We start from the raw sequence: 27,644 nt of genomic DNA, 5'->3' as shown, positions 1-27,644 counted from the left end.
GATGACTGGAAGGTAAAGGGTACAGCTACCTGGAATCACAGTTTTAAGTGTTTATATAAAGCTAAACATACGCGCCATCCAACAATTCCCTGCTGGGAATCTAACCTTAGCAAGAAGCTTGATTTAACTTTAACCTAAATCCAGATCTCCTTGCAAGGGGAATGAATAATAAATAAACTGCGGCATACCCGTATGGAGGTACCACTTAGCAACAAAGAGGAGAAAGCTATTGAGCCGTGCAAACTTGGTGAATCATAAATGCAGTTTTCTAAGACAAAGAAGACATTCTTAAAAGGTTACGTGCTGTATAATCCCATTTATATCATTGTCTCAAAATGACAGAACCATAATAAGAAAGATCAGATCAGTGCATGCAAGGGGACAAAGGTGTGGGAAACTGTTATAACTAGAAAGAACACAAGGACATGGGGGGGGGGGGAGACAAAGAAAGACAGAGACAGAGAGAGAGAAATCATTCTGTATCCTGGTTGCAGTTACAGCTGTAAGAATCTGAGAACTGAAATCATAAATCCATATATGCTAAAACTATGGAGCTGCAAAGGACAACTTTAAGGGAAATATATCAAAAAAGAAAAAGTATACATTATTATTATTTTTTTAAACAGATAGGGGCAGGGGAAAAGATAGGGGAACTCAAATACAAGAAATTTAAGGATCCGGACCCCTGAGTTCGAGGCCAGCCTGGTCTACAAAGAGAGTCCAGGACAGCCAGGGCTCTGAGTGACAGAGAAACCCTGTTTCCAAAAACAAAAACAAAAACAAAAACAAGAAAACAAACAAAAAAGAAGAAAGAAAGAAAGAAAGAAAGAAAGACAGACAGACCTAAGGGTTAAGACAACCAAATGGAATCTTCTGTTTGTTTATTTTTGTTTTTGTTTTTCGAGACAAGAGTTTCTCTGTATAGCCTTGGCTGTCCTGGATTCATTTGTAGACCAGGCTGGCCTCGAACTCACAGAGATCCTCCTGCCTCTGCCTCCCTGAGTGCTAGTTACGTGTTGACTCCCCTGAATCTCAAGTTACAGGCAGTGTGAGCCATATGCCGTGGATATTGAGAACATAACTGTGGTCCTCTAGAAGAGCAACACCTGTTTTTAACCCTTTAGCCATCTTTTCAGCTCCCAAATAGAACTTGTAAGTTTTGCTTAGATCCTAATTTAAACAAAAAAAGACTTTTTATATATATATATTTAACCATGAGAAATTTATATGATCCTGGGATTACATGCTAAATCTAAGTTTCTGCAGTACAGTAATGGAATTCCATAGATGTAAAAACAAAATGTTTTCATCTGTTGCATACGTACATGTAAGAAATAACATCACATTTGGGAAATGTCTATGATAATGACTGCAAATGTTAACCTGAAGGCTAGCAACGCTATGCTCAATTTTTATAATATTTGTAGCTCTCCACAATTATTTCTGAAAACATTTTAAAGGAGCAGTATTTTTCAACATTTATTATAAGCTGTAGGCACAGGCCTGCAGTTGGTTTCAATCTCAAAGTCAAATCTTTCCAGTGACTCCAATTATTTAATGCTGTCTGTGCCAAAAACAACTAGGCATGGAAAAAAAAATCTAGAAATTGTATACTTTCGGCAGTAAACTCCTAAGATTACCTGGTTAGTACAGATTTGCAGTTAGATTTTAAAACAGCAAGTCAAAGCAGTTTTCAAATGACACCACCAGGAAGTGGGGGTGGGTGGGAGAGGAATTTTAAAGCAGTAGTTTTGACGCTAAAAACCTTAGCCTCCAAAGGAAACCAAGCCTTTAAATTCTCATTAATATTTACATAGCGAGGCTTCCTTCTGTGTGCCCAGCTTCTTCTTTGGAGCATCTTTACTATTTATCGTCTCTTGAACACACAGCACAGCGTGAGATCCACGTGATAAACTCCCTCCCTGGGGACCACTACTGGGCACCACACAAACAAAGCACAAAGAAAGGAGCAGCAAGTGCAAGGCTGAGGGAGGGGTGCGCTCTGAACGCTTTTTAACTCAAGGTTATAAAGTCTAAGTTTCCAAAGGAAGACCAATCAATCATTCACGCCCAGGCTTGTCTACCTCTACACTGTAGACTTAGAGGCAAAAGGGGTAAGTGAGAGAGTTCTGTCAGGTCCTTCAAAGTTCCTGCTGGGAGGAGAGAGGTGCGAGCTGCACAGGTAACAATAAGGATTTACTCTGGGGACTGGAAAGATGGCTCTGTGCCGGCAGAGGGCTGGAGTTCGGTTCCCAGCACCGGTCTTGGGCAGCAGCACATGACTGCCTTTAGCTTTAGCTCCAGAGGGTCCAACACCCTATCCTGGCCGCTGTTGGCACCTGCACTGACATGCACATATTCACATATATTCATGATTAAAAATAAATTCAATCCTGTGTTTTAAAAAAGAATCTGAGCCTGGCAGAGTGGTGCACGCCTTCAGTCCCTGCACTTGGAAGAGGAGGCAGAGGCAGGCAGGTCAATATGAGTTCCAGGGTAGCCTGGTCGGCGTAGCTTTTCTAGGTCATCCAAGGCTACATACTGAGAACCCTGTTCGTGTTAATAAATGTATATAAATGGATAAGCCAGCAACCCAAAGTGGCCCACTACGAGGAAAGGAATAACAGAGATATTCTTTCTCCCATCTGCTATACCCATTTCTACGAGTAAAGTAATGTTGAAGTTGTTTGAAGTTGAACAAGAATGCATTTTCATTTTCAAACTTTTCAGTGTTACCACCACGTGCCAGAAAAATCCAACTTCTAAAATGTCTGTTTACAAACTAATGATTTTATTCTTCATAATAATTACTGAAGCCGGGCATGGTGGCGCACGTCTTTAATCTCAGCACTTGGGAGGCAGAGGCAGGAGGATCTCTGTGAGTTTGAGGCCAGGCTGGTCTATACAGTTAGTCCAGGAGAGCCAAGGGTACACAGAGAAACCCTGTCTCAAAAAAAGAAACCAAAAAAACCAAACCAAACATAATAATTACTGAAGTCTCAAATATGATTTTCCCACACTGCTATTTTAAATTTTGTTTCTTTTATTATACTTACTTGGAATTTTCAACTCTATATACTACTTGTTTGTACTAGGGTTATTCCAAGCTTGCTTTCCAACATTCTTTTGTTTTTTCAAGACAGGGTTTATCTGTGTAGACTGAGCTGTCCTGGACTCACTTTGTAGACCAGGCTGGCCTCTAACTCACAGCAATTCGCCTGCTTCTGCCTCCCAAGTGCTGGAATTACAGGCGTGTGCCACCACGTCCAGTGCTTTAAAACATTTTTAACAGCCTAGTTTATAAAAGATGCAAAGTATTTGGTAAATATAAATAAGTCACCATGTTCAAAAAAAATAAAAGTTTTTGCTTTGCTATCTACCAAACATCTTGAATTTAAGGATGATGGATTACTGAGTTCTCCTGTTTAAACTAAACTGGCATGGGATCTGTTAAAAGCCCATCTTATCTAGGAAACTATGCATTTTCCCATCAGCAGAACACACTCTCATTCTTTGGTGCCTCACACACACGCTCTACACATGCTTTGTTTTTAAGTTCTACTTTATTTTTAATTGATACATAATTGCCTCTGTATGTATTATATACAGTACAGTTCTTTTTTTTTTTTTTCTGAAGAAAAGGTTCCATTCATTACTTTAAAAACATGGGGTTAGTGGTACTATGGTAGAAACCCATGTTCTAGGGAATTTGGAGCAAAAAGTAGCTGAAATGACTTTAAATAAGTTACAATTGTTTTTTCTTTCCAAAGTCTGTATTACTAATGTTATAAGAATATAAAATTATTTCTGCCTCAACTTTGAAAATTAAAGCAATTCGTACTCTTCAGAATTTGAAAGACAAGGCATTAAGGCTCATGAGTTAGAAAATCTTCAATATTCTCTCTGTGTGTGTGTATATATATATATACGCACAAATATATATATTTGGGAAAAAAAGGTTAAACCTTTTACAGTATAACTTTAGACTCCTGGGTTCAAAAACTCTTCTTTCCCCTCTGTTAATCTTTATAGTTATATTTTATTTCTTTCTCCGTGACATTAACACATAAAAACAGCTTTGCTCCTTCCCCCATGCCCAGGTTATACTTTATCTCAAGTAGATCTGAGTCCGGATTAGCTGTGTGTAATGGGATTCCAGCGTGCAGGCAGGTGTCTAGCTGTCACTGACGATCTGCCTGGCAATCAGCTCCTTCATTATCTCGTTGGTACCACCATAGATTGGCTGAACCCGAGCATCCACGTAAGCCCTAGATGAAGTAGAAGATAGTTGAATTCATATGAACATGGTATAAGTTTTAAATCCCAACTTTGCAGATAATTACTATTTGGTTAAAGAACTCTAAGCAAGAAGAGCTCCTCTGAAACAGCTGGTTTTCCTTATACAGCATTCATACTAGGTTGGCATACCAAAAGCCATGAAGACATTACAATTCAAATAACACTTGGTACACTGACATAATTTTGTAAAGCTTTGTGTTCAGAATGGCAACCTAAAGCATCTACATTTAGCAAGGCATGGAGTATCTTAGTGTCTTTAGCCTTTTTGTCTCCCCAAAAAGTTGAAATCCACTGACTTTGAGGAAAAAATAAACAAATAACTTATTCCCAGGCAATTCCTTTTCATTTCCTCACTACAACCAACCACCTAATGTTTTGGTTTGGTTTGTTTGGTTTGGTTTTGTTTGGTTTTGTTTGGCTTGGTTTGGTTTTTTGAGACAGGGTTTCTCTGTGTAGCCTTGACTGTCCTGAACTCACTTTGTAGACCAGGCTGGCCTCAAACTCATAGCAATCGGCCTGCTTCTGCCTCCCAAGTGCTGGGATTAAAGGCGTGGGTCACCATGCCTGGCATGTTTTTTTTTTTTAAGTACTTTTTTTCCCCAAAAAAGTTAAAATGTAGCTTATTCTGGGGGAAATGATTAATAGTCATTCTCGCCATGGCTGGGATGAGTCCAAAGGGGCTGCACCCACTGAGACACACACAGACACAAACACAGAGCCAGCAGTTCTGTCTTCTGGTGCTGAGAGAGAAGCCTGGCTAACACAGACACTGTACACTCAGGGTCTGGACAGGTGAGCCTGAGCCCCAGCCCCAGCCAGGGACTCAGTCTGACAGCTATGAGCGCAGCCTTGGATCCCGTTCCACCCTTTCTCCTTTCCCATTTAGCCCCCTGGGATCCAGGAAGGATAAATATTACTCCTTTGCAGGTTAAAAAAAAAAAAAAAGATTGAGAGAGGCTGATGCATTTGCTAATTAATGATCACCATTTACTGGTGACATAACAGATAACTGTCAGGCTGGAACAAGAATGTAGGCGTCGCGCCCTTGTGGCAAGGGAACTCTCATTAGGTCACAATACGTTCATTGTCCCAGCCCTGCCCTGTGTAGCTAGTTACTGAGCGCTGGACTTCTCAGGGACGGAACATTTAGAAACCTTTCTCAAACGTAAAAGTGGGGCTTTGATTATTAAATTTCTAGGATAAAACGTGCTAATTTCTCAGAATATGGGCAGCCTCGAACTTAAGACGTTTCCACATTTACCAGGGTACCTCGCAGGTAAGTGGGCCCTCATTTAATGTTTACCTATTCGACGAACTGCATTATAAAGCCTATTAGGACTCGGGACTTTCTGAAATATATAAACCCCACCTCCATCCCCAGGAAGACTTTGGTGTTCTCCACAAAAGGAAGCCCTGGCATTTTTTTTAAAGACCTTCCTGGCGTTCCAACCCACCTGAGCAACGCTATGCTTCACACATTTTTGAGCTGGGTTGGGTATTTATTTTTCACATTAAAGGAGTTCTGCCAGGATATGTAATGACAGACCAGCAGACCTTTCATAAGTTACTAATTAAATTCATGAGATTAGTAGAGAAAGGCAGCAGAGAAATGTTTAACTGCAGCGAAGCTCTCGGTCTCAGCTTCTCCCCCCGAAATGGCTGAGAGAGCTTCAAGGGGCTAAATCTGAACCCAGAGAGTAAGACCAAAGTCAACTCACAAGCCAACAATTAGCTGTCTAGCAACTATAAAAGGGAACAAAACCCCTTTCACCTATAGAGCCCTAGACTCAGTGAATTATCTCTTTCTCGCCTCACCCCCACACTAATCACGTAGCTTAATCTGGGGCAGGTGTAAGAATCCCAAGTCTGATGCTTCCTTTAAATCAAAGTCTGTACACTACAGCCACACACTGTCTAATATGTAACTGGCTTTTGTGAGATTAGGATTTTCCTACATCACTGGGGACAGAAAGAACTGCCTGGATAAAGATTCACATACTCTTTGAACTGGCAAGCCAGCCAAGGATGGTAATTATTATTTCTTAAAGGACTTCAAGTCTCCTGAGCTGAAAGCAGACACTGAACGCCATCAGGGTACTGACTTAAAAGCAACGAGCTCTAGGGATGCAGAAAACAGCTTATGTCACACTCTAACCTTATCCCCAGGGCAGTGGGCCCCTCTTAGGTTAGCGTGTCTTTCTTGGGAAGTAAACTAAGCCACGCAGACACTGATCCAATACATGCCTACACTTCTAGCGGCAGTTCCTAATAAGGGCTTATGCACACAGGTGTAGATACGCATTATCATTTCATGACCAAAGCCCTCTTGTAAATAAGTAAGATGCATGAGTGCTGGGAAAGCAAAAATGTACACGAAAACTCCCGATGCTAAGAACCTTTGGACTAGCACAATTCAAAACCTCCTACTTCAGGACTACGCGGGACTTAAAAAGGGAAGCTCTGCTTGTGAGTGAGGTCTACATGAAGCCGTTCTGGAGGGACATACCAAGGTGTATGTCAAATGATTATTTAAAAAATCAATTGCATGCCTATATTCTCTCAGACAGAGAAACTCTTGATTGATGATGGGCTTTATGAATGGCACATACCCAGTAACTAACGCTTTTAAGCTGTGTGGTAACTACAGAATTAACAGGTTATACCTACGCAGGAACTTCTGTTCTTACGGAAATGGGGCTATACGCAGTTGGCGTTCCTCAGTAAGGATTGCAAGCACAAGGAATGCCTCAGCTGAGCTTGTCTGGAGCAAGGAATTCAGATGTAACAGGCTAACTGTGTAAGCAGACATTTATTTGATAGTATTTTTTCCCTTTTACCTGTATCCAGGTAAAAATTAGGAAACATTTTTAGAAGCCTATAACATTCCTACTCTCAGATTCAGAACTGAAGCGGGCAATTTTTACAAGCTGAATGTGCCATGGTTTAAGAGGAAAAATAGTTTCTAAGGTAACAAGGAAAAGTGAAGGAGAGGCCAGGCTCTCTGGGGAGAAGGGACATGGAGAGAGAGGCATATGGTAGGAGACTGTGGCACTGCACCTGTTACTGCCTCATCTGAGGAAAGTCATGGCTAACCCAATAAAAAGAAGCACCATAAAAACTCTGTCCAGAAAACAAACAAACTTTGATTATTTTTTCAAACAAAATAAACACTTAAGGCATATGTTAATTCTTCTATTGTGCAAGCGGATCACTCTGTACTGCTGTTTTTGTTTGATTGTTGTTGTTTTGTTTGTTTATTTGTTTTTTAAGTAGCTAGGCATGGAGGTCAGTGACAAACTGCATTCCCAATAGGTGTAGAGCCCTGAGTTCAACTCCTATGATCCCTGAGTCCAGTTCTGATTACCCAACTTGACGCTATCTGGAACCATCTCAGACGAAGCCTCCAGGTATTATCATGAGGGGTTATTTAGATTAGGTTAGCCCCTAGGCATGCCTGTGAGGTTGTCTTGTTTGGGTTAACAGAGGTGGAGACTCACTTCAAAGTAAGGGGCCACCATCCCCAAGGCTTGGGTCCTGGACGGCACAGAAAGAAGGCTTTCATCTGAGCAGCAGCATCCTCGTGCACTGCTTCCAAACCACTGGCCCAGCTGCAAGCTCCTGCAGCCAAAACTTCCCACTCTGCGGGGCTGTACCGTCAGCCAACACGAACCCTCTCTCCCTCCAGTAGCTTTTGTCCAGGTATCTTACCACACAATATGAAAAATAATACAATGAGTGTGTGTGTGTGTGTGTGTGTGTGTGTCAGAGAAATAGAGCAAGAGAGAACATGAATAAATCAAGGAATGAATTTTTTTAAGATGGTATTTTTTTTTAAAGCCAAACATAAGTATGCCAGACTTTCCATTTTCTTTAAATAAAATCCTAATGAGAAGCTAATAAAGGCACCCCTGTTTGCATAAATATATTCATTGAAAATGCAGATTTTAAGCCAAGCGGTGGTGGCACATGCCTTTAATCCCAGCATTCGGGAGGCAGAGGCAGGCGGATGGCTGAGTTCGAAGCCAGCCTGGTCTACAAAGCAAGTCCAGGACAGTTAAGGTGACACAGAGAGAGACTCTGTCTCAAAAAAGAAAAAAAAAAAAAAGAATATGCAGATTTTAGATCCTGTATATTTAGCATAGAAAGTATAGATTTAAAATTCCTTTCTTTATATTCTCCAGAACAGCAGGAGAGGGAGAAAGAAAGGGTTGTGGGTTTGGGTGGACAGAGAAGTGGGAGGAAGGAGAAAACAGGAAAAAGTAATCAGAATATATTGTATGACAAAATCTATTTTCAATTTTTTTAAAAAATCACATAAAAATACAATTTAAAAAGTAAAGAAAAGTTTAATAGGCTGGGTTTGGTGGCGCATATTATTAACTCCAGCATTCCAGGAAGAGGCAGGTAGAACTCTGAGTTTGAGGTCAGCCTGGCCAGACAGGGATACATGGTAAAACTCTATCCCTAAAAAAGAAAGAAAGAAAGGAACAAAAGGAGGGAGGGAGGAAGGAAGGGAATAAAGAAGGATAAAAATAAAGGAAGGAAGGAAAGGGAAAGGAAAAGGAAAAGAAAGGAAAGGAAAGGAGGAAGAAGAAAAATGTCATAGAGCCACCATACTTACTTTGCAATTGGGTACTCCCACATGTATCCCCAGCCTCCATGGAGCTGTACACATTCGTAAGCTACACTGTTTTGTAATTCAGATGCCCTAAATGATGAAAATAACAAGCAGAAAAGGGCACAGTTCAGTTGGGAGAGTACATACAAATCTTTACATCAAACCCCGGCCACACAGAACTGGGTGGTAGTGCCTGCCTGTAACCCAACACTCAGGAGGCAGAGGCAGGAGGCTCAGAAGTTCATGGCCAGCCTTGGCTACATAGTGAGTAGGAGGCCAGCTTGACACATGAAAGTTTGCATTAAAAAGCTTTCTCGCTACCCATAATGTAAACTCTCTTTTAATATTCAGCACCATTACATCCATACGCCTGGTATGTTCAAGAACAAGGGCATTACCTATGCTAAATTCTCTTTAAAAATCACGTAAAATTCTTTTTTATGCCTTTTCCTGTAAGCCAAAGAATTTGTCACAAATGTAAAATATCTTCCCAGACCCCGAAGTGCAAGTTCATGTTAATTTCACATTCCTTTTTAATCTCATAATCTGATCATTATAAAATCATTACACAAAGCACCATTCTGCGCATTTCCCTTGTATAGTACTGACTGAACTGAACTGAACTTGGAGTTAATAAATAACAACAGGAATTTTTCTAGGCTGCTTTGGGGCTAGTGAGATTTTTTTTTTCCTTCTTTAAGGACACCAATCCCCACTCCATAATCTGATTTAAACCACATTTGCATCTTAAAACACATGAAAACTCAAGCTCATCTTTAACATCATTTTAACCATCCTTAGTTCACATGCAAGTCTTTCTAGACTCAATAGGACTTTAGCCGGACAGTCAATAATTCAGCATTTTTCTTAGGTCTGGAAAACACCTCACATTCTATCGAACCTAATTTCGTGCCAGACATGGGAAGTTGTCCCGAGAGAATTAAATTTAGTTGAATGGAATTTAATTCAACGGAACTGGGACTTGCTGCAGGACTCCCAAGTTTCATCTTTCTCTTCTTTCTGCCTCACTTAGCTACCATTCTTTAGATAATCTGACTACTATCTAAATATATAATTAAATATATATCTAAGTCAATATATCTATAATATAATTAAATAGTTCAAATAAACTTATTACTTAAATGAAGCGCTCACTGATCCTACTTCAGGCTCTTAATATTCAGGTATGAGTTACATACCAACTTGAGTAATTTTTAGGACATTATAAACAGACCCAATGGGACTTTTCTGATTTTATTTTTAATTTTTACTGCTGTTTTCCACGTACAGACTTCTTCCTTTAATGCTTTCAAGGTTGAGCTTAAAGGCTGGCAAAAATCCCATAGTAGCAGTCCAAACAAAGCTAGCTTTAAGGGCAGTAGCACGCATACCAGTATTTTGCCATGGAAGCTGAGGCGGAGTCCAGGCGCTTCGTTTCATGCAACTGCAGACAGCTGTCCACAAAAGCTCTGGTTACACATATGTTTGTTTTTAATTCTGCCAGTTTATGCTGCACCGTCTTGAGATGAAAGGAGACAAAGAGCACGTTAAAAGGACAAGTTTTGACTCAGCACCTCAAAAGGTCATGTAAGAAAGTTTGAAAGCAAAACAAAACTGGAACCGCGGTGGTTTCCCTCCAATAAAAAGGGCACATACTGACTGCAATGAAAAAGGAAAGAAGGAAAAAATCCTGTGTCATAGCAGATGACGTAAAACCCGGCAAACACTTGTCATGGTTTAAGGGAAGTGTGTAAAGAACGTGGTGATTTAATGTGTGGGACCAGCATCTTGTGGTGGACGCCTTCACACATAGTGTGCTAGAGCACCCAGTGTCTCTGGAGCTTAAACAGAAGTTGCTCTGCATCAAGGACATGCATTCCCCTACTGTGCCTCCTTGCCTTAAACTAAAATAATAAAACAGGATAGAGGGACAAGATGGATATATCTAGTCGCATGCACATCATTAAATACTTATTAGGTTAAAAAAAAACAAAAAAATTTAATTAGGTTAATAATTACAGTACTAATACTGGAAAGAGGATAGGCAGGGTCAAGCTCACATAACATCCCTCTCCCATCCCTCTGAAGAGTGTCGCATGCAGCCAACAACTGGCTCCAAGGGGTCTTATTTCTAAGTGTTAATGACTATATATCCAGCCTGTCCTGCTGCCTTAGACAGCCGACAGTGAGCTTGGAAGCCGTTCCATTTAGACCTGGCTCAGTTGTTCCTGATCAGCTTCCCTTCTGCCAAGTCCTAGTTCACTGATTCTTGGCCCTCACGCCCTAAGCTCTGAGTGCACATCTGTTCTTGAGCTTGAACCTCCTTCAAGAAACTGGCTTGGACTAGGGCAGAACCTCCAAAAGCACTCCCTATTCTGAGCCCCGAGGCCCATCTATGGCCAGCTGCCACTAACTTCCTTGAGGAAATGACAACAGAGACAATTTTGATCGTTCTGCTGTGAGGTGCACGAGGAGACATCCATTGTGGCCAGCACCAGGCCACTCACATGGAGGCTGGTGACGCAGGTGCTGCAGTGAAAACTCAGCAGCGAGCCTATGCACTTCTACCAGGTCCACAGCACACTTGAGTTCTCAAAGGAGGCTGTGGGAATAGTTCCTCAGAGGATGCTGGATCTACTTTTATACTCATGGCTACATTTCTCAAAGTATAAAGCTGAATTTTCAGTGAGAAGAGTGCGATACTGGGTACAATTTCAGTATTTTTCGTTGCTGGAAAATCGAAGAGTGGGAAAAGAACAATGGTGGGACCAGGTGGGAGCTGGATGGCCCCGGTGAGAACTGGATGGCCCAGGTGAGAGCTGGATGGGCCAGGTGAGAGCTGGATGGCCCAGGTGAGAGCTGGATGGGCTGTGAGAGCTGGATGGGCCAGGTGGGAGCTGGATGGCCCCGGTGAGAGCTGGATGGCCCAGGTGGGAGCTGAATGGCCCAGGTGGGAGCTGGACGCCCAGGTGAGAGCTGGATGGCCCAGGTGAGAGCTGGATGGCCCAGGTGAGAGCTGGATGGGCCAGGTGGGAGCTGGATGGCCCAGGTGGGAGCTGGATGGCCCAGGTGGGAGCTGGATGGGCCAGGTGGGAGCTGGATGGCCCAGGTGAGAGCTGGATGGCCCAGGTGGGAGCTGGATGGCCCAGGTGGGAGCTGGATGGCCCAGGTGAGAGCTGGATGGCCCAGGTGAGAGCTGGATGGGCCAGGTGGGAGCTGGATGGCCCAGGTGGGAGCTGGATGGCCCAGGTGGGAGCTGGATGGGCCAGGTGGGAGCTGGATGGCCCAGGTGAGAGCTGGATGGCCCAGGTGAGAGCTGGATGGCCCAGGTGAGAGCTGGATGGCCAGGTGGGAGCTGGATGGCCCAGGTGGGAGCTGGATGGCCCAGGTGGGAGCTGGATGGCCAGGTGAGAGCTGGATGGCCCAGGTGAGAGCTGGATGGCCCAGGTGGGAGCTGGATGGCCCAGGTGAGAGCTGGATGGCCCAGGTGGGAGCTGGATGGGCCAGGTGGGAGCTGGATGGGCCAGGTGAGAGCTGGATGGCCCAGGTGGGAGCTGGATGGGCCAGGTGGGAGCTGGATGGCCCAGGTGAGAGCTGGATGGCCCAGGTGAGAGCTGGATGGCCCAGGTGAGAGCTGGATGGGCCAGGTGGGAGCTGGATGGGCCAGGTGGGAGCTGGATGGGCCAGGTGGGAGCTGGATGGCCCAGGTGAGAACTGGATGGCCCAGGTGGGAGCTGGATGGGCCAGGTGGGAGCTGGATGGCCCAGGTGAGAGCTGGATGGCCCAGGTGAGAGCTGGATGGGCCAGGTGGGAGCTGGATGGCCCAGGTGGGAGCTGGATGGGCCAAGTGAGAGCTGGATGGGCCAGGTGGGAGCTGGATGGCCCAGGTGAGAGTTGGATGGCCCAGGTGGGAGCTGGATGGGCCAGGTGGAGTAGGAGCTTTGAGGGACAGGTGCCTCAGGGGTTTCTTAACTATTGTGTTGATGAAAGCCCAAGTGATGAGCTGGGCAACAGTTGGCACATGCCTTTAATCCCAGCACATGGGTGGCAGAGGCAGGCAGATCTCTGTGAGTTCAAGGCCAGCCTGGCCTACAGAGCCAGTTCAGGACAGCCTGGGAACTGGAGAACTGGAGAAATCCTGCCTCAAAAAAAAGCAGCAACAACAAAAAAATCCCAAGTGCCTTAGGGCTTTGCCCCCACCGACTTCTAGAAAGTGTAACTGGCATCTAATGACTCCAAAACAAAACACTGGCAAAGCTGCTAGCAGCTAGCCTCCACCTGTGAATCCTGACCTCTGAGGCCGAGCATGCTGGCATGTTCCTAGTTTTTTTCTATCTCCTTTTCTAATAACTATATTTCCTTTAGCCAAATCTCTACATTTTAATCAGCATAAAGTTCCATGTTCCCACCTTACACATTCAAGTTTACATAGAGAAAAACATGAAGGAGAATTAGTTGAATGATTTTCTATAGTCATTTGACAACCCTGGACCCAGAATTCTAAGTCCAGTGCTGGCTTAATTCCATAGTACTATATAACAGTCACTGGGGGCAGGGGTGCTGGGAGGGAGGGAATCCAGACAGTTCTCAGGAACTGTTGCCCTCATTTGTCACACATGAAGCTTTATGCACTACCTAGAAGATGAAAGGATCAAGATCTCTCTCATGTGAAAGCTATTCTATACAAATGCTTCTAGAAGCTGAAGTTAAAATTCAGACCTGGATGGACTCACTTAAAATTATTACTTCAGCACACCCACTAGGTCCAGAGGTCTAAAAATAACAAATGCCGCCCAGAGAACATAATTTGCTGTCTGAAGATAAAGAGATTAAATATTTACATATTCTTGGCACAGCTGGGGGCTAGTGAACAGAATTGGCCTTTGTCCTTGGGCAGAGACAGCAGCATGCTTTCTGAACCCACTCTCTAATGAACGGCAGCTAGAGATTGCATCACCCGCTACTGGTAGGGTGCTTTGGCGAATGCTCGACATGCTCATAAAAGTATCTTTAATGGTTACTGATATTTGCCAACAGTAAAAACTGCAACTCAAATTTAGAGAGAAATCTGAGCCATGCACAGTGGCATGAAACTGAAATTCCAGCACTTGAGAAGCAGAGGTAGAGAAAGTCAGCCAGCCCATACTTAATCAGCCTCAGAGTCTCTGAGTCTCTGAGTCTCTGAGTCTCTGAGTCTCTGTGTCTCTGTGTCTCTGTGTCTCTGTGTCTCTGTGTCTCTGTGTCTCTGTGTCTGTGTCTGTCTGTCTGTCTGTCTGTCTGTCTGTCTGTCTCTCTCTCTCTCTCTCTCTCTCTCTCTCTCACACATACACACACACACACACACACACACACACACACAAATCTCCGGAAGTGCTAAGTGACCTGACTACAGTCCCTCTCAGCATTCTGACTGAGGGCCAGGTGGATGGCTCAGCAGGTAAAGGAACTTTCTGGCAATTCTGATGACTTAAAGTTCAATTGCTAAGACCCACATGGTGGAAGGAGAACCAACTCCAACAAATTGTTCTCTGACCTTCACACACTTGCCATGGGTGTGCATACCACCCCCCCCATACACACCACACATGAGAGAGATGAGAGAAGGAGAGAAAGAATAAACTAAAATGAAATTTTAAAACAAGTAAGCAATGAATGATGCTTGTCTTGGAAGTTGAGGATCTGAAGACACCCTGGAATGGTTAGCAAGCCGAGTAGTCATTAAAGCAAAACTGTGAGTTATTAGCATATAACATAATTTGCTATCTAATTATTTGCATATATTATGATTTAACTGGAAAACAAACTCAATTTGCTATCTAGTCTTACTGTTCATTAACATCATATTCAAGGTCTTAAGAACTAGATAGTTTCTGTTGGAAGACATTGAAGAAAAAGACATTTTTTCCCTTTTCCTATTTCTTTCCCAAATAGTTTGTGTCTTTTTTTCTTTTTCTTTTTTGGTTTTTCGAGACAGGGTTTCTCTGTGTAGCCTTGGCTGTCCTAGACTCTCTTTGTAGACCAGGCTGGCCTCGAACTCACAGCGATCCACCTGCCTCTGCCTCCTGAGAGCTGGGATTAAAGGCGTGTGCTGCCGCTGCCACCATCCAGCTAGTTTGTGTCTTTATGTACCACATAAAAAGTGACTAGGTACTCTAGTTAGAAAAGAACACCATTCTATCTTCACTTCACTGCCCACAGGTAAAGAAATCAGAAGAGAAACTTCCACTTTAAACACCGGCCTGACTGAAATGTAGGCTGTGACCGGGCATGGTGGTACAAGTCTTTAATGCCAGCACTTGGGGAGCAGATGCAGGTGGATCCCTCAGAGCTCAAGGACAGCAGTCTCCTGAGCAAGTGGCAGGGTAGCCAGGGCCACAGTGAAACAGTGAGACCTCCTGTCTCAAAGACAACACAATACAGAGCATAGATTCTGTGGCTGGAGAGAGAACGCTGCAGCTAAGTACACTAATTGCTCTTCCAGAGGACCCAAGTTCAATTCCCAGCACCCACATGGTGGCTCCCAAACATCTGTAACTCTAATTCTAGGGGATCTGATGCCCTCTTCTGACCTCTATGGGCACCAGGCAGAGGTCATTCATATGCACAGACATACATGCAGATAAACATCCATATACATAAAAAATTTTTTAAGAATATAAGGTCTAGACATACGACATTTGTGTTAATTCTGGTTTACTTAACCTCCCTGCCTTAAATACCTTATATAAGTAAAGATAATTATAATAACTATCATACAGAGTTATAAAGAAAGAGATAAAACTGCATCAAACACAGTCTCTAAGACAGAGGAAATAGTTGACATATGATAAATATTATTATCACCCTCTTCCTCTGAATTACACTATCTTATCAGCTATTTCATGGTAAATCAGGAGCTGTGGTGTGACCGTGGACTGTACCTAAAACTCCTGCTTCATTAGTATAGTAATACTCTCGACTAAAAGGAAAATGAATTTTGTGACATGTACCCAAGTGGGCAAAAAAGCCAAAATGTTCAAGACTCAGGAGTTACAAAAAGAAAGGAAATATAATCATGTCGAAGTGGCCTTTAGCCAAGTATGGTGTGGTATGTACAGTCATCCAGCTCAGTGGAAGACTTAGAGCCACAGTGCAGCCAGCTGTAGAGTAAAAGCTACCAGCCATCTGCCTTACTTCTAACTTGAGCTATGAAAATGTTATTCCAACCTATTAAGGAAAACTGAAAGAAATCGCCAGATACACTTACTAGAACACAACGCTACTTTGCATGAACCTAGGAGGCCGTAGGGAGCTGGTGAGGTCCTCGGTTGCTAAAGCAGTTGTGACATCAGCACGAGGACCTGAGTTTGGATTCCCAGCACCCACATAAAAGCCAGGTGTGGTGGTATGTTCTTGTAACACACACACACACACACACACACACACACACACACACACACACACAGTGGAGTGCAAAGATAGTACCAGAGTCAGCAAGCAACCCTATCTCAAAAAATGAGCAGGAAAGTAATGGAAGAAAATACTCAAAAGTCAAACTCTGGCCTCCAAACATGCACTCACAAATGTGCCCACATACACACATTCGTGCACATACTCACCACACACACATACTTACCACACACACTCGCCACCACACATACTCACCACACTTGCACACCCATACATATACCCTGCACACACCTTCCTAACACTGCAACCCTTTAATACAGCTCCTCGTGTTGTGGTGACTGCAAACATAAAATTGTGTTGCTACTTCATTACTGTATTTTTGCTACTTTTATAAATTGTAATGTATATATCCAAAACACATCAGTCAAACCCCAAAGGGGTCGCGACCCACAGGTTGAGAACCACTTGACTGGAAGATTACTACTGCCACCTGCTGAAAATCTAATGAACTACTCTTAGTTTTGTTTTGTACAAAAGTAACATATGGCACATGCTTTGAACACACCTATGCTCCCAGCACATTCCGAGAGGCAGAGGCAGGTGGATCTCTGTGAGTTCGAACCCAGCCTCGTCTACAAAGTGAGTGCAGGATAGTCAAAGGCTACAGAGAGAAACTCTGTCTCCAGAAACCAAAAAGAAGAAGAAAAACAAGCATACAACTACTTAACTTTTTGCTATGAAAATGAAGTATAGTTGTGTATTGATTAACAAGGTGAGCCATGTTGAGTAATGGGCCATTAAACAATTTCACCACTGTGTGAACCACAGTGTGCCCACATAAACCTAAATGGTACAGGTCAAATGTTTGGCAAAGCATCCTGATAAGCAAGAGCCATGGTGAACATGAGATGTCTGAGAATTCTGCTGGCAAAATATATTAGCTTAATGGAAGCTTCCTCTAATGAAAGAAGTAATATAGCCCAAGACAGTGAGTACAGCATAGTCCTAAATAATAAATGTATTGTCAAATAGTACATGCTGCCTAACAGGATGAACTGTGCATCTGCATGACTGACAGACTTCTTACACCAGCATCTCCGCCGTCATACACTGAGCTACCGTGTAATGAATGTCCCAGCAGCAGGTCACATAAGCAGCCCATCACTGATGACTACACTTTAAACTATATGTATTTATTTCTTGGGTATGTGTGTATATTGTGCACACATGTATGTGTGGAGGCACAAACATACCACAGTGCTTGAACTGAAGTCACAATTTTCAGGAGTCAGTTCTGTCCTTCTACCATGTAGACTCTGGGTCTCAAACTCAGGTCATCAGGCTTGGTGGCAAGTATTTTTACCCACTGAACCATCTCATCAGCACGGGAACCCTTTTCTTTCATGGAACGGCAGTACAAATCAATTGCTGGTTCTTTTACTGTTCAATGTCTAATCACATGCTTTGTGAATCATTCACACACACATACACGTGTGTGTGTGTGTGTGTGTGTGTGTGTGTGTGTGTGTGTGTGCGCGCGCGCGCGCGCATTTGTCCCTGGAGGCAATATTCCCAGTACTTTATATGCACTGCCCCATCAAATCCTCACAGGAATCAAATGAGGTAGGTACCAATACTATTCATAAATAGAAAAGTGTTTCTTCTTGTGAACAAACATAATAGTACGATTTTATAGTTTTGTGTATCAAATGAGTTTGTAAAATTTACAAACAGAAAATATTTCTTCCTGAACACAACCTGCCTAGATTGTGGAGATTTCAGGAGCTATGTTAGGACATAAGCTGCAATTGACCATAATGCTACAAGGCTGTTTCTGTAACGCTACCAAGATGCTCCTTTCCCTTCACAAAGCCTCTCAGCCAAAGTCATTCTACTTAAAAAGCCTCAAACGTGGACAAGTGTCTCCCCATCTGCCTTTTCTCTCCTTTAATCTTCTGTTTCTTGCAGATCTTCCTTTTCTATGTCACCTTCAAATCCTACAGTTCTCCTCCAGACTCTAGCCTGGACCCTCTTGGGTTTTTGTTTTGTCTTGTTTCTTTTTTCTTTTCCTTTTTTTTTTTTTTTTTTCTTTTTTGCTGAGACAGGGTTTCTCTGTGTGTAGCCCTGGCTGTCCTGGACTAACTTTGTAGACCAGGCTGGCCTCAAACTCACAGCGATCCACCTGCCTCTGCCTCCCACGTGCTGGGATTAAAGGCGTGTGCCACCCTCTTCTCTTAGCATTTCTCACATTTTTGGTTGTGAGCCTAGCCTTTAATGGCTGAGCCATCTCTCCAGCCTTTGTCTTAGCATTTCTACACTTTCTCTTTTGCCACCTCATCCACTGCCACAGTTCTAAAACCACCTTGCATCAATGGTAATTATGCTTAATTACCATTTCACCCAGACCCAACTGAGTAGACTGACTTGACAGACACACCCACTGCTGCGAGGGCGCACTCACCTGGATGTGTGCAACTGTTTTCCCGAAAGCTTTCCTTTGTTTCACATAGTTCCTGGTTTCCTCGAACATGAACTCACAGGCAGAAATTGCCAAATCAGCAATCAACAGCCTTTCCTGGAACCCAAAATTTCAGGAGTAAGCGCTTTTACAAAATCCACTTTCATGCCATTTCAGCAAGTCCCGGTAATAATCTTCAGAACCAACTACTAAGGAGTAACTTTTAACTTACTTCTTAGCTCTAAGAAAAGGGTCCCTACAGACACCTGTGGCTATTGTAACATCTAAGAACAATGCTAGGGTGCTTTGTTTTTATTCATACTGCTTTTACCTCACGGACACCATAAACCCCCACAGCTGATTGTTTCTTTCTCACTGCTTCTACTACTGAGCAATGCATCTGTGGAGCGCTGCACCCTCAGGTGCACAGTTCGAATCCTACCAACTGGCATAAAAACAGCTTTAGCCATCGAGTCTCCCAGGATGCCGGGGAATTCTGCACTCTACTTTACCACTGGAGCCACTAGCTTTTTCCAATTTCATATTTAGCTGGCACCAAAGCCGCCTCCAGGCGAACACATACTTAGAGCAAAATGTTAAATGTGGGTGATGAGGCAATTCCGTTCCCAAAGCACACGCTCGGAGACTGCGATGTGGCTAGGTTCTGTTTAACACCTTCTCCCCCTGCGCCCCCCCCCTTCGATTCACAACTATTTACAACCTGCCAAGTGTTCTCCATGACATTTCTTTACAAAGAGCTAAAAGTTCTTCACTTAAGGAGCCGGAGTCATTCTAAAGAAGAATCGCAGACATAAAATACCTAATTCCCTCAGTTCTCTCACGTTTCCATTGGATCCTGCTGGGTCTGTTTACTTACTTCGGGCCTGTAACAGTGACATTTCTTCAGATGCAACTTTAAATTACACTCAGGTGACTCTTGTGACGCAAGCTTGACATGTGTGGATCTGTACAGCTCTGCGGTCTATCTTTGCTCAGTATCTAACCGGAAGTACCTAACCGGAAGACAGGCATCCTTAGGCATTTAATACCTGTGGGAGCTCTTGCATGAGGTAGTAGAAGCCTTTATTCTCTTCCCCGAGGAGGGCACTAGCCGGCAATCGGACATCTTCAAAGAACAGTTCGGCTGTGTCCTAAGAAACAGAGATGGCGCAGAGAATGAGCGCATTCATTGCCCAGCAACCCAGGAACATTTACAACTTCCACTGAGGAAGAAACAAAGAAAAGTCGGAGTAGATTCGGACACTGAATGTTAAGGAGTGCGTGATAAGTCTCAGATAATTCCATCTCATTCCACGGCATGTGGCTTTCTCACTGCAATACATGGCCTTTCGGGCTTTGAGACTGTCCAGTTCTCTAGGTCCCAGGAACTTAGAATTTGTAACACACGTTAAACATGTTTTCTGGTAATATATACCAAAATACCGTTATTACTTCATAACTTCCCAGGTTTCACAAACAGGTGGCTTCTTACAATACAGCTGGCGTCCCCGTTTCTAAAGCAGATATTCAAAAGCACCCTGATTCCTTCCCATTGCTGATCACGACAGAGACAGTGGCATGGCTAAAAAGAAGTCTCCTGTTTCTGAAAGCGTGCCCTGCCGTCAGCTCGGGAAGCTGCCACAAGGAACGGCTGCTCTCGGACTGAGCATGCGCGCAACAAACTGCCGGCCTCTGATTCGTACCATGACGTACCTGGGCTTTCATTCCCATCTTTTGTAGCTTCCGGCCCTTGATAAATCCTTTCATTCCACTTTCCACCAAAAAGAGGCTAATACCGTGGGCGGGTGAGCGAGCCTCACGATTGGTGACGGCAACCACGATCACAAGGTCACTGAGCCAGCCGTTAGTGATGAACACCTGCAAAAAAAAAAATCCTGTGATGCTCCGCTATAGTCAGGCCTCTGTGCAAGCTCGCACTGGGGGAGCACACGCGACAACACTGGAACAGTCAGGAGATGTGTCCCATCTCTCTGCCCGAACATGTTGGCCTACGCACAGTTGAGGTTATTCAATACTGAAGTGTACACATTTCTACATGACTCATGGGGTAAACAGTAACAGGAAAACGATTGTGTCTCTAAAATAAAACCAAACTACCCACTCACTTGTAAGCTGAGTTTCAGAGGGGGACTACAGAGCAGAAAAGGGAATTTGCTTTAAAAGGCAATATACGCTTAGACTAACCAGTTTTTTTAAAAGAACAGTTTTTTGGGGTGGTTTGTTTTGTTGTTTTGATAAAGATTGACTACTCCTTTCAAAATGGCCTAAATAAGGAAAGCATTATGGTTAACTGTGTGTGGGGAGAGGGCGGAGGGAAGGGCAGGCTAAACAGGAAATATGAGCTGATGGTCCAAGGCAGTTAATAACTGACACCTCATGCTGCACCTAGCCTGGGCCACCTCAACTCTCATGGCTTAGTCACCCACTGAGACTCCAAGGCCGTCTCTTCCTCGTCTATACCAGACAGTGTCTCAGTTAAGCAGCTGGCCTGAACTTGTTGCCTAGCCCAGGCTGGCCTAGAACTTCAAATCCTTCTGCTCCGGCCTCCCGATGGCACGGAAGAAGGAGAGTGTAGCCCTATGCCCACCTCAGCACATCTCCTGATACGATGCAGGCCTGTACGCCTACAGGATTCCACAAAGTGAGTCACCAGCAGAGCAGATCCCACTCCACAGCCCTAGCCAACGCCGACGATCAAGTTACCCTCGGCTTCAACAAATGCTTTGATAAAAACGCCGTGCTGTTTCACATTCACCTTGGCGTCGTTCTCTCTGATCCATGTTTACTGTCTTGAGTCTATTTAATTCCTCTCCTGTGATCGCCACTAACTTTTTCCTCACGCCTCACCAGATCTTGCACGAGGTTCTGGGTCAGCTCTCACTACAGTGCCATCGCCCGTCGGGCTCTAAACGGCAGGCTGATCAGGCCACGTCTACACTCCAACATTGTTTGAACAGCTAAGCTTTGAGAGAAACCCTAAGCCCTTAGAGTAGGCATATAAAACTCCTTACAGTCACATGGTAGCTTACACCTGCCGTCTCTTCTCTCACCCTGTTTGGCCTCCATCTCCTGCCTTCTGGTCAGCTCTGCCAGAAGCACTTGCCTCACACATTCTAACGCCTTCCGACAACTGCGTCCTCCACCACGGAGCCCCTTTCTAACTCTGACAAAATAAATCCTGGTCATCTTGGACGAAGCTCAAGTACTGCCACATCCAAAGCTTTTCCCGGTCTTCCGCACTGAGGTAAGTACTCCTAATGCACCCTCAACTCATCGCCATGCCAGGCTTAGATGAGATGGTTTGCTTTGGTTTTACAACATCAAAACCAGGGCCTTGGGCCAGGCGTGGTGGCACATGCCTTTAATCCCAGCACTGCGGAGGCAGAGGCAGGAGGATCTCTGTGAGTTCGAGGCCAGCCTGGTCTACAAAGAAAGTTCAAGGATAGGCAGGGCTACACAGAGAAACCCTGCCTGGGAAAACCAAAACCAAAACAGGGCCTGGCACATGCTAGGCACATATGGTAGGTACCAGGGAGCCATATCCGCAACACTCAGGTAACTGCTTCCTAAAGGGTATCTGAATGACGTCAGTGCTTCATGACAATCTGTAAAAGGGAAATTTCTGGGATGGAAGATATCCTGTCTTCAATTCTTAGAGATTCACAATGCATACTGGCATAGCAAAGAATGAAACATTCCCCACCTTTTTCCAAATTTATTTGACACCACAGCTACCATTTTCCTGTCCAGGAATTATGGATATTAGAAAACAAACTGTAACATAGATACTGACAACATAAGTTACAGAATCAAGTGTTTAAGAACCTGACGGTTCCACAATATTATCTGATTTTTTTTTTTTAAGATAAAAGCATTAGGGGCTGGAGAGATGGCTCAGAGGCTAAGAACACAGGCTGCTCTTCCAAAGGCCCTGAGTTCAATTCCCAGCAACCACATGGTGGCTCATAACCATCTATAATGAGATCTGCCACCCTCTTTTGGCCTGCAGGCATGCGTGCAGGCAGAACACTGTATACATAATTAAAAAATCTTAAATAGAGAGAGAGAGAAAAGCATTAGCAGGATGCAGTGGTGCACACCTGTCAATCCCAGCACTCGGGAGGCAGAGGCAGGTAGATCTCTGTGAGTTTGAGGCCAGCCTGGTCTACAAAGTGAGTCCAGGACAGCCAAGGCTACGCAGAGAAGGCCTGCCTTGAAAATAAAATAAAATAAAATAAAATAAAAAGATTAAAGCACTCACTTAAAGGAAATGGAAAATTTTTTTAAAGAATAAAGTAAACACAACAAAGTTGTATACGCTTGTAATGCCAGCACTTGAGCAGATTACACAAGAGGATTCTGAGTTCAAAGCTATCCTGGGCTCTTTAGAGGGAAACTCAGGGCTTCAGGAAACTCAGCCTAAATAATAACAAAGCTTCTCCCTCCCCAACCCCAGCCCCAAGAGTTGTAATATTTAGGGTGTGAGAAACCCTAGGCTCAAACCTTTGCACCAAAAGAAGAGCAACCAAACAGGAAAACTCATCCACAAACAATCCTTGTATTATAAAAGGACATCTCTCCTTACCGTTTAGTCAGTAGGAACATTGCTGCTCGGGGATGTGTTTGCTCTTGAGCTCCTTTGCACCTGTCTGAGGAGCTCTCCAAGTCCATCAGCAGGCCGATTCTCAGAGCTGGAAGGTTCTTGAATCCTACCGCCTGCACTTTTATCTCTTAAGATCTTCTGAAACTTTCTGGTATTTGTTTGAAATCTCTTCTCGCAATCTTTTTTCATCTTACTGTTATGTGTATGGTTTGCCTGCACGTATGCACATGTGTACAGTTCCCACGGAAGCCAGAAGAGGACATCAGATTCCCTGGACGTGGACTTACAACTAGTTATAAGCCATCATGTGGGTGCTGGTAACGGAACCTTGGTCGTCCAGAAGAGTGGCCAATATTCTTAACTATTGAGCCATATCTCCATCTCCATCCTAATCTTTTTTTTCTACATGATTACTTATTTGTTTGTTTGTATAGATGTTTGTCTGAGGTATCCTCCTACCACTCTCCACCTTGTTCTTTTGAGGCAGGGTCTCTCCTTAAACCTGGGACTTGCATTTTTCACCTAGGCCAGTAGCCAGCAAACCCCACTGATCCTCTCTTGTTTCTGTTCCCTTCAGTGTTGGGGTAAAAGGTATGCATAGAACCACACCTTTTGTGGGTGCTATAATCCAAGCTCCAGTCCCCCTGCTTGCACAGCAGGCACCCTCAGCCACCTCTACCCAATCGCTCATCAGCATAAAGCTCACCATTGTTTGTCCCACTTTGGAGCAACGAAAACCAACCTTTCCTTCTTTCTTTTTCTTTTCTTTCGCGCGTGTGTGTGTGTGTCTGTGTGTGTGTGTGTGTGTGTGTGTGTGTGTGTGTGTGTGTGTGTTCTGTCTATCTGTCTGTCAAGAGTCATTTGGAAGCTATAAGTACCGTTGCAGTATTTGTGGCGGGTCAAGCCACACGAAACATAGAAGAGGCTAGCTGTAGATTCTGCCATATAAAGAGTGTAACTTTCTTACTTTCCTGAAAACACTAAAACAATTTCTGTACTCGTCCTTGGATTGATCACATCGTCAACTATATAGTTGCTGATGTAGTTTGGGGATGCTGGTACCCATGGCCTGCTTACAAAGAGAAGCCCTATTTTACACACCTTGCTTCCATTAAGAATCCAATCACTCCCAGACCTTTTGGCGTTTGTTCGTACACCTTGTAGGTCACTATAACGGAAAACAAATGTCAATCAATTGGTAAAAGTCAAATTACACAAAAGCTATTACATAAGGTTGCAAGTATTAAAAATCCTAATATTAGAAATGGTCACAGAATGACACTAAAGACAATCTAACATACTGTAAGGATCTGACACGGGTGAATAGATGAAGATTAAATGAAACTAGACAGGCTGTACATAATTCACAGAAGTCCAACTCTGACAACATTTCAAGGCTTGCTCTCTCCAGAGAACCATGGAGCACCATGTACTTACCTGTAGTGATAATTGTGGGATTTTGGTTTCATTAAAAAGCACAGAAATATCCTAAGAATATGCTTTCATTTTACTCCCAGGTGTGGGGATGATGGGGCTGCTTTGCAGCAGCTGATTATGATTTGCCTCATGCTCTAGAGGGGCATGGTTTTGCCAGCTACAGATGGTTTCTGTGATTGTATGGCACTTGGAATTCTGGGACTTTTCAGAAGGTATTTAAATACTAGGAACCTGGAAGGTGGAGTGGGTGAGTGTTGGTTGTTCAGGGGAGTTGTTGATTGGTTGCTGGTTGTTGTTGGCTATGGTTTGTTAAGTCATTGTGCGCAAAGAAGAACAAGAAGTAATTAAAAATCCTGATAGCGAGAATCAAACTTGTCCCAAGCAACTCTATGCCCCCTGATTGGCAGGTAGTAGTCTAATGATAACTCTGCCTCCTTTCCAACCCATGACTTTATTAAGGAATCTCTTTCCTTTCCTCTGTGCCCTTTTTCTCTCTCATTATCTAGTGTTAGGTGTTGAAAGTGTAGAAGAAAAGGAGTGGAGAAGGGTGGAAGAAAACCCACAAAATAGCAAAGACAAGCAACAGTTACCTGCCTTTACTTACATTGGTTCCTAACACTATTTTTACATCCAACATATTAGTTTTTAAAAAAACAGGGGCTGACCCTAGCATGGTGGCGCACACCTTTAATCCCAGCGCTCCAGAGGCAGAGGCAGATGAATCTCTGTGAGTTAGAGGTCAGTCTGGTTTACAAAGTAAGTCTAGGACAGCCAAAGCTACACAGAGAGACCCTGTCTCAAAAAACAAAAAACAAAAATAACAGAGGCTGGAGAGATGGCTTAGTAGTTACGATGCCTTGCTGCTCTTACAGAAGATCTAGGTTCAGCTCCCCAGAACCCACATGGTGGCTCACAGCCATCCGTAAATTCAGTACCAATGCCCTCTTCTGACCTCCAAGGGGCCATACATGTGGTGCACACACATACATGTAGGCAAAAACATATATATAAAATAAATCTTTAAAAGTTTAACATTTTTCAACTGCCATCCTCCTAACAAACCAACTCTGAAAGGAGTGTGTCTTCCTATATATTTCTACTTGAAATATTAAAGGGGGTTGGAGAGATGGCTCTGTGGTAAAGAGTTCTTGCTGCTCTTCTGAAGGACCCAAATTTGGCCCCCAGTATTGATGTCAGGTGGCTCAAAACTACTTGTAACTCTAGCTTCCAGGGCACCCCAATATTTTCTTCTGACCTCTATGGAAACCTGAATGCACACGTACACACCTACTCTCACATATATACACATAATTTAAAAAATAAAAATATTTTAAAATAATGGTATTCAAAAGAGAAAATCATTCATTTACTTGCAGTCTTCTGAGACAAGATTTGATATGTAGCTCAGGCTGTCATGGACTTACCAAATAGCTGACCTCGAACCAAGGAGCCTCTTGCCTCAGTCTCACAGGCATAATTTAATCTCCTGAATAACGTTTTTAAAATATATACTTCCCATATTTCTCAGTGGATATAAACAAACACATGTAATTTTTTTTTATAAAATTTGAACCATATATGTTTTTTATTTTAATATCTAGTATTTTTCTGTAAGATAATTTTTTGGTTTTGTTTTTTTGTCTTTGAGACAAGGTCTCTCTATTATGTAGCTCTGGCTGTCCTGGAACTTGCTTGTAAATCAGGCTGGCCTTGAACTCACAGAGATTCACCTACCTCTGATTTAAAAGATAATTTTTATTTACATTTTTAAAATTTATTATTTATATAATATTTTACCTGCAAGTATACCTGCATGCCAGAAGAGGGCACCCAATGTCATTATAGATGGTTGTGAGTGACCCTATGGTTGCTGGGAATTGAACTCAGGACTTTTGGAAGAGCAGATGGTGCTCTTAAACTCTGAGCCATAAGCCAAGCGTGGTGGCGCACACCTTTAATCCCAGCACCCGGAAGGCAGAGGCAGACGGATTGCTGTGAGTTCGAGGCCAGCCTGGTCTACAAAGCCAGTCCAGGATGGCCAAGATAACATAGAGAAACCCTGTCTTGAAAAACCAAAACAAACCCAACAAACAAAGACCCAAATCAAACCAAACCAAACAAACAAAAATCTCTGAGCCATCTCTTCAGCCCATATGAGGATTTTGTTTTAATTACATGCATTATTTGGGGAGTGCATGTTTGTGTGTGCGCGCGCACTCATAAGCATGCCGGAGGTCAGGCCAACTTTTAGGAGTCAGTTTTCTTCCGCCATATGGATCCTGGGAGGAGATCTAACTCAGATTATCCAGCTTGGTAGCAGGCATCTTTACACACTGAGCCAACTCACCAGCTCAAGCATTACTTTTTAAGAATCATTAATACTCTACAATAAACTGTACAGTGTATAATTAGTTCACATTTCATCCCTCTATGTGGTCCTTGTATTTTTATACTCCATGGCTCTTTAAAAAATTACTTTATATATTAGGCTAAGCCCAAAGACCCCAGGGCCTAACCCCTGATACCTACACCACATTATATGGAAAAGGGACCTGGCAGATGTGGCTAACTTAAAGGTTTTGAGATAGAAAGATTATCGTGGATTATCTGGATAAGCTCTAAATATCACAGAAAGCCTTAGGAAAGGGGCAGAGTGAGAAAAGAAGAGGCAATGTGACCCTAGGTAATAAGCCAGCAAATACGAGGAGCCAAAGAGAGAGAGAGACAGAGAGAGAGAGAGACAGAGAGAAAGAGAGACAGACAGACAAGGAATGAGTTCTTCCCTTTATCTTCTGGAGGATGCACGGCCCAGCTGATAC

At 43.5% G+C, this 27,644-nt stretch overlaps 1 protein-coding gene and 1 long non-coding RNA gene across 2 annotated transcripts in view; one reads left to right on the top strand and one right to left on the bottom strand.

Annotated features, from left to right (window-relative positions):
* Window positions 1-3,544: 3,544 nt before the first annotated feature.
* ACADL (acyl-CoA dehydrogenase long chain) overlaps window positions 3,545-27,644 on the bottom strand; it is a 34,420-nt gene continuing 10,320 nt past the window's right edge. The window contains exons 5-11 of the mRNA XM_084780940.1: window positions 24,490-24,556; window positions 20,478-20,642; window positions 19,814-19,915; window positions 18,768-18,881; window positions 10,309-10,436; window positions 8,921-9,007; window positions 3,545-4,268 (exon numbers count right to left, since the gene is read on the bottom strand). Coding sequence (XP_084637066.1) covers window positions 4,175-4,268; window positions 8,921-9,007; window positions 10,309-10,436; window positions 18,768-18,881; window positions 19,814-19,915; window positions 20,478-20,642; window positions 24,490-24,556 — 757 coding nt within the window. The 3' untranslated portion in view covers window positions 3,545-4,174. The remainder of the gene's footprint in view (window positions 4,269-8,920; window positions 9,008-10,308; window positions 10,437-18,767; window positions 18,882-19,813; window positions 19,916-20,477; window positions 20,643-24,489; window positions 24,557-27,644) is intronic.
* Window positions 4,859-8,878, top strand: LOC311596047. The gene is made up of 3 exons (XR_014778681.1): window positions 4,859-5,575; window positions 7,612-7,706; window positions 7,783-8,878. It is a non-coding gene; the product is annotated as an uncharacterized lncRNA (long non-coding RNA).

Source organism: Acomys minous, assembly GCF_964271855.1.
Source record: "Acomys minous genome assembly, chromosome: 4".
NCBI lineage: Eukaryota > Metazoa > Chordata > Mammalia > Rodentia > Muridae > Acomys > Acomys minous.
The sequence above is the reverse complement of the archived record's forward strand: the minus strand, read 5'-3'. Positions and strand labels throughout refer to the sequence as shown.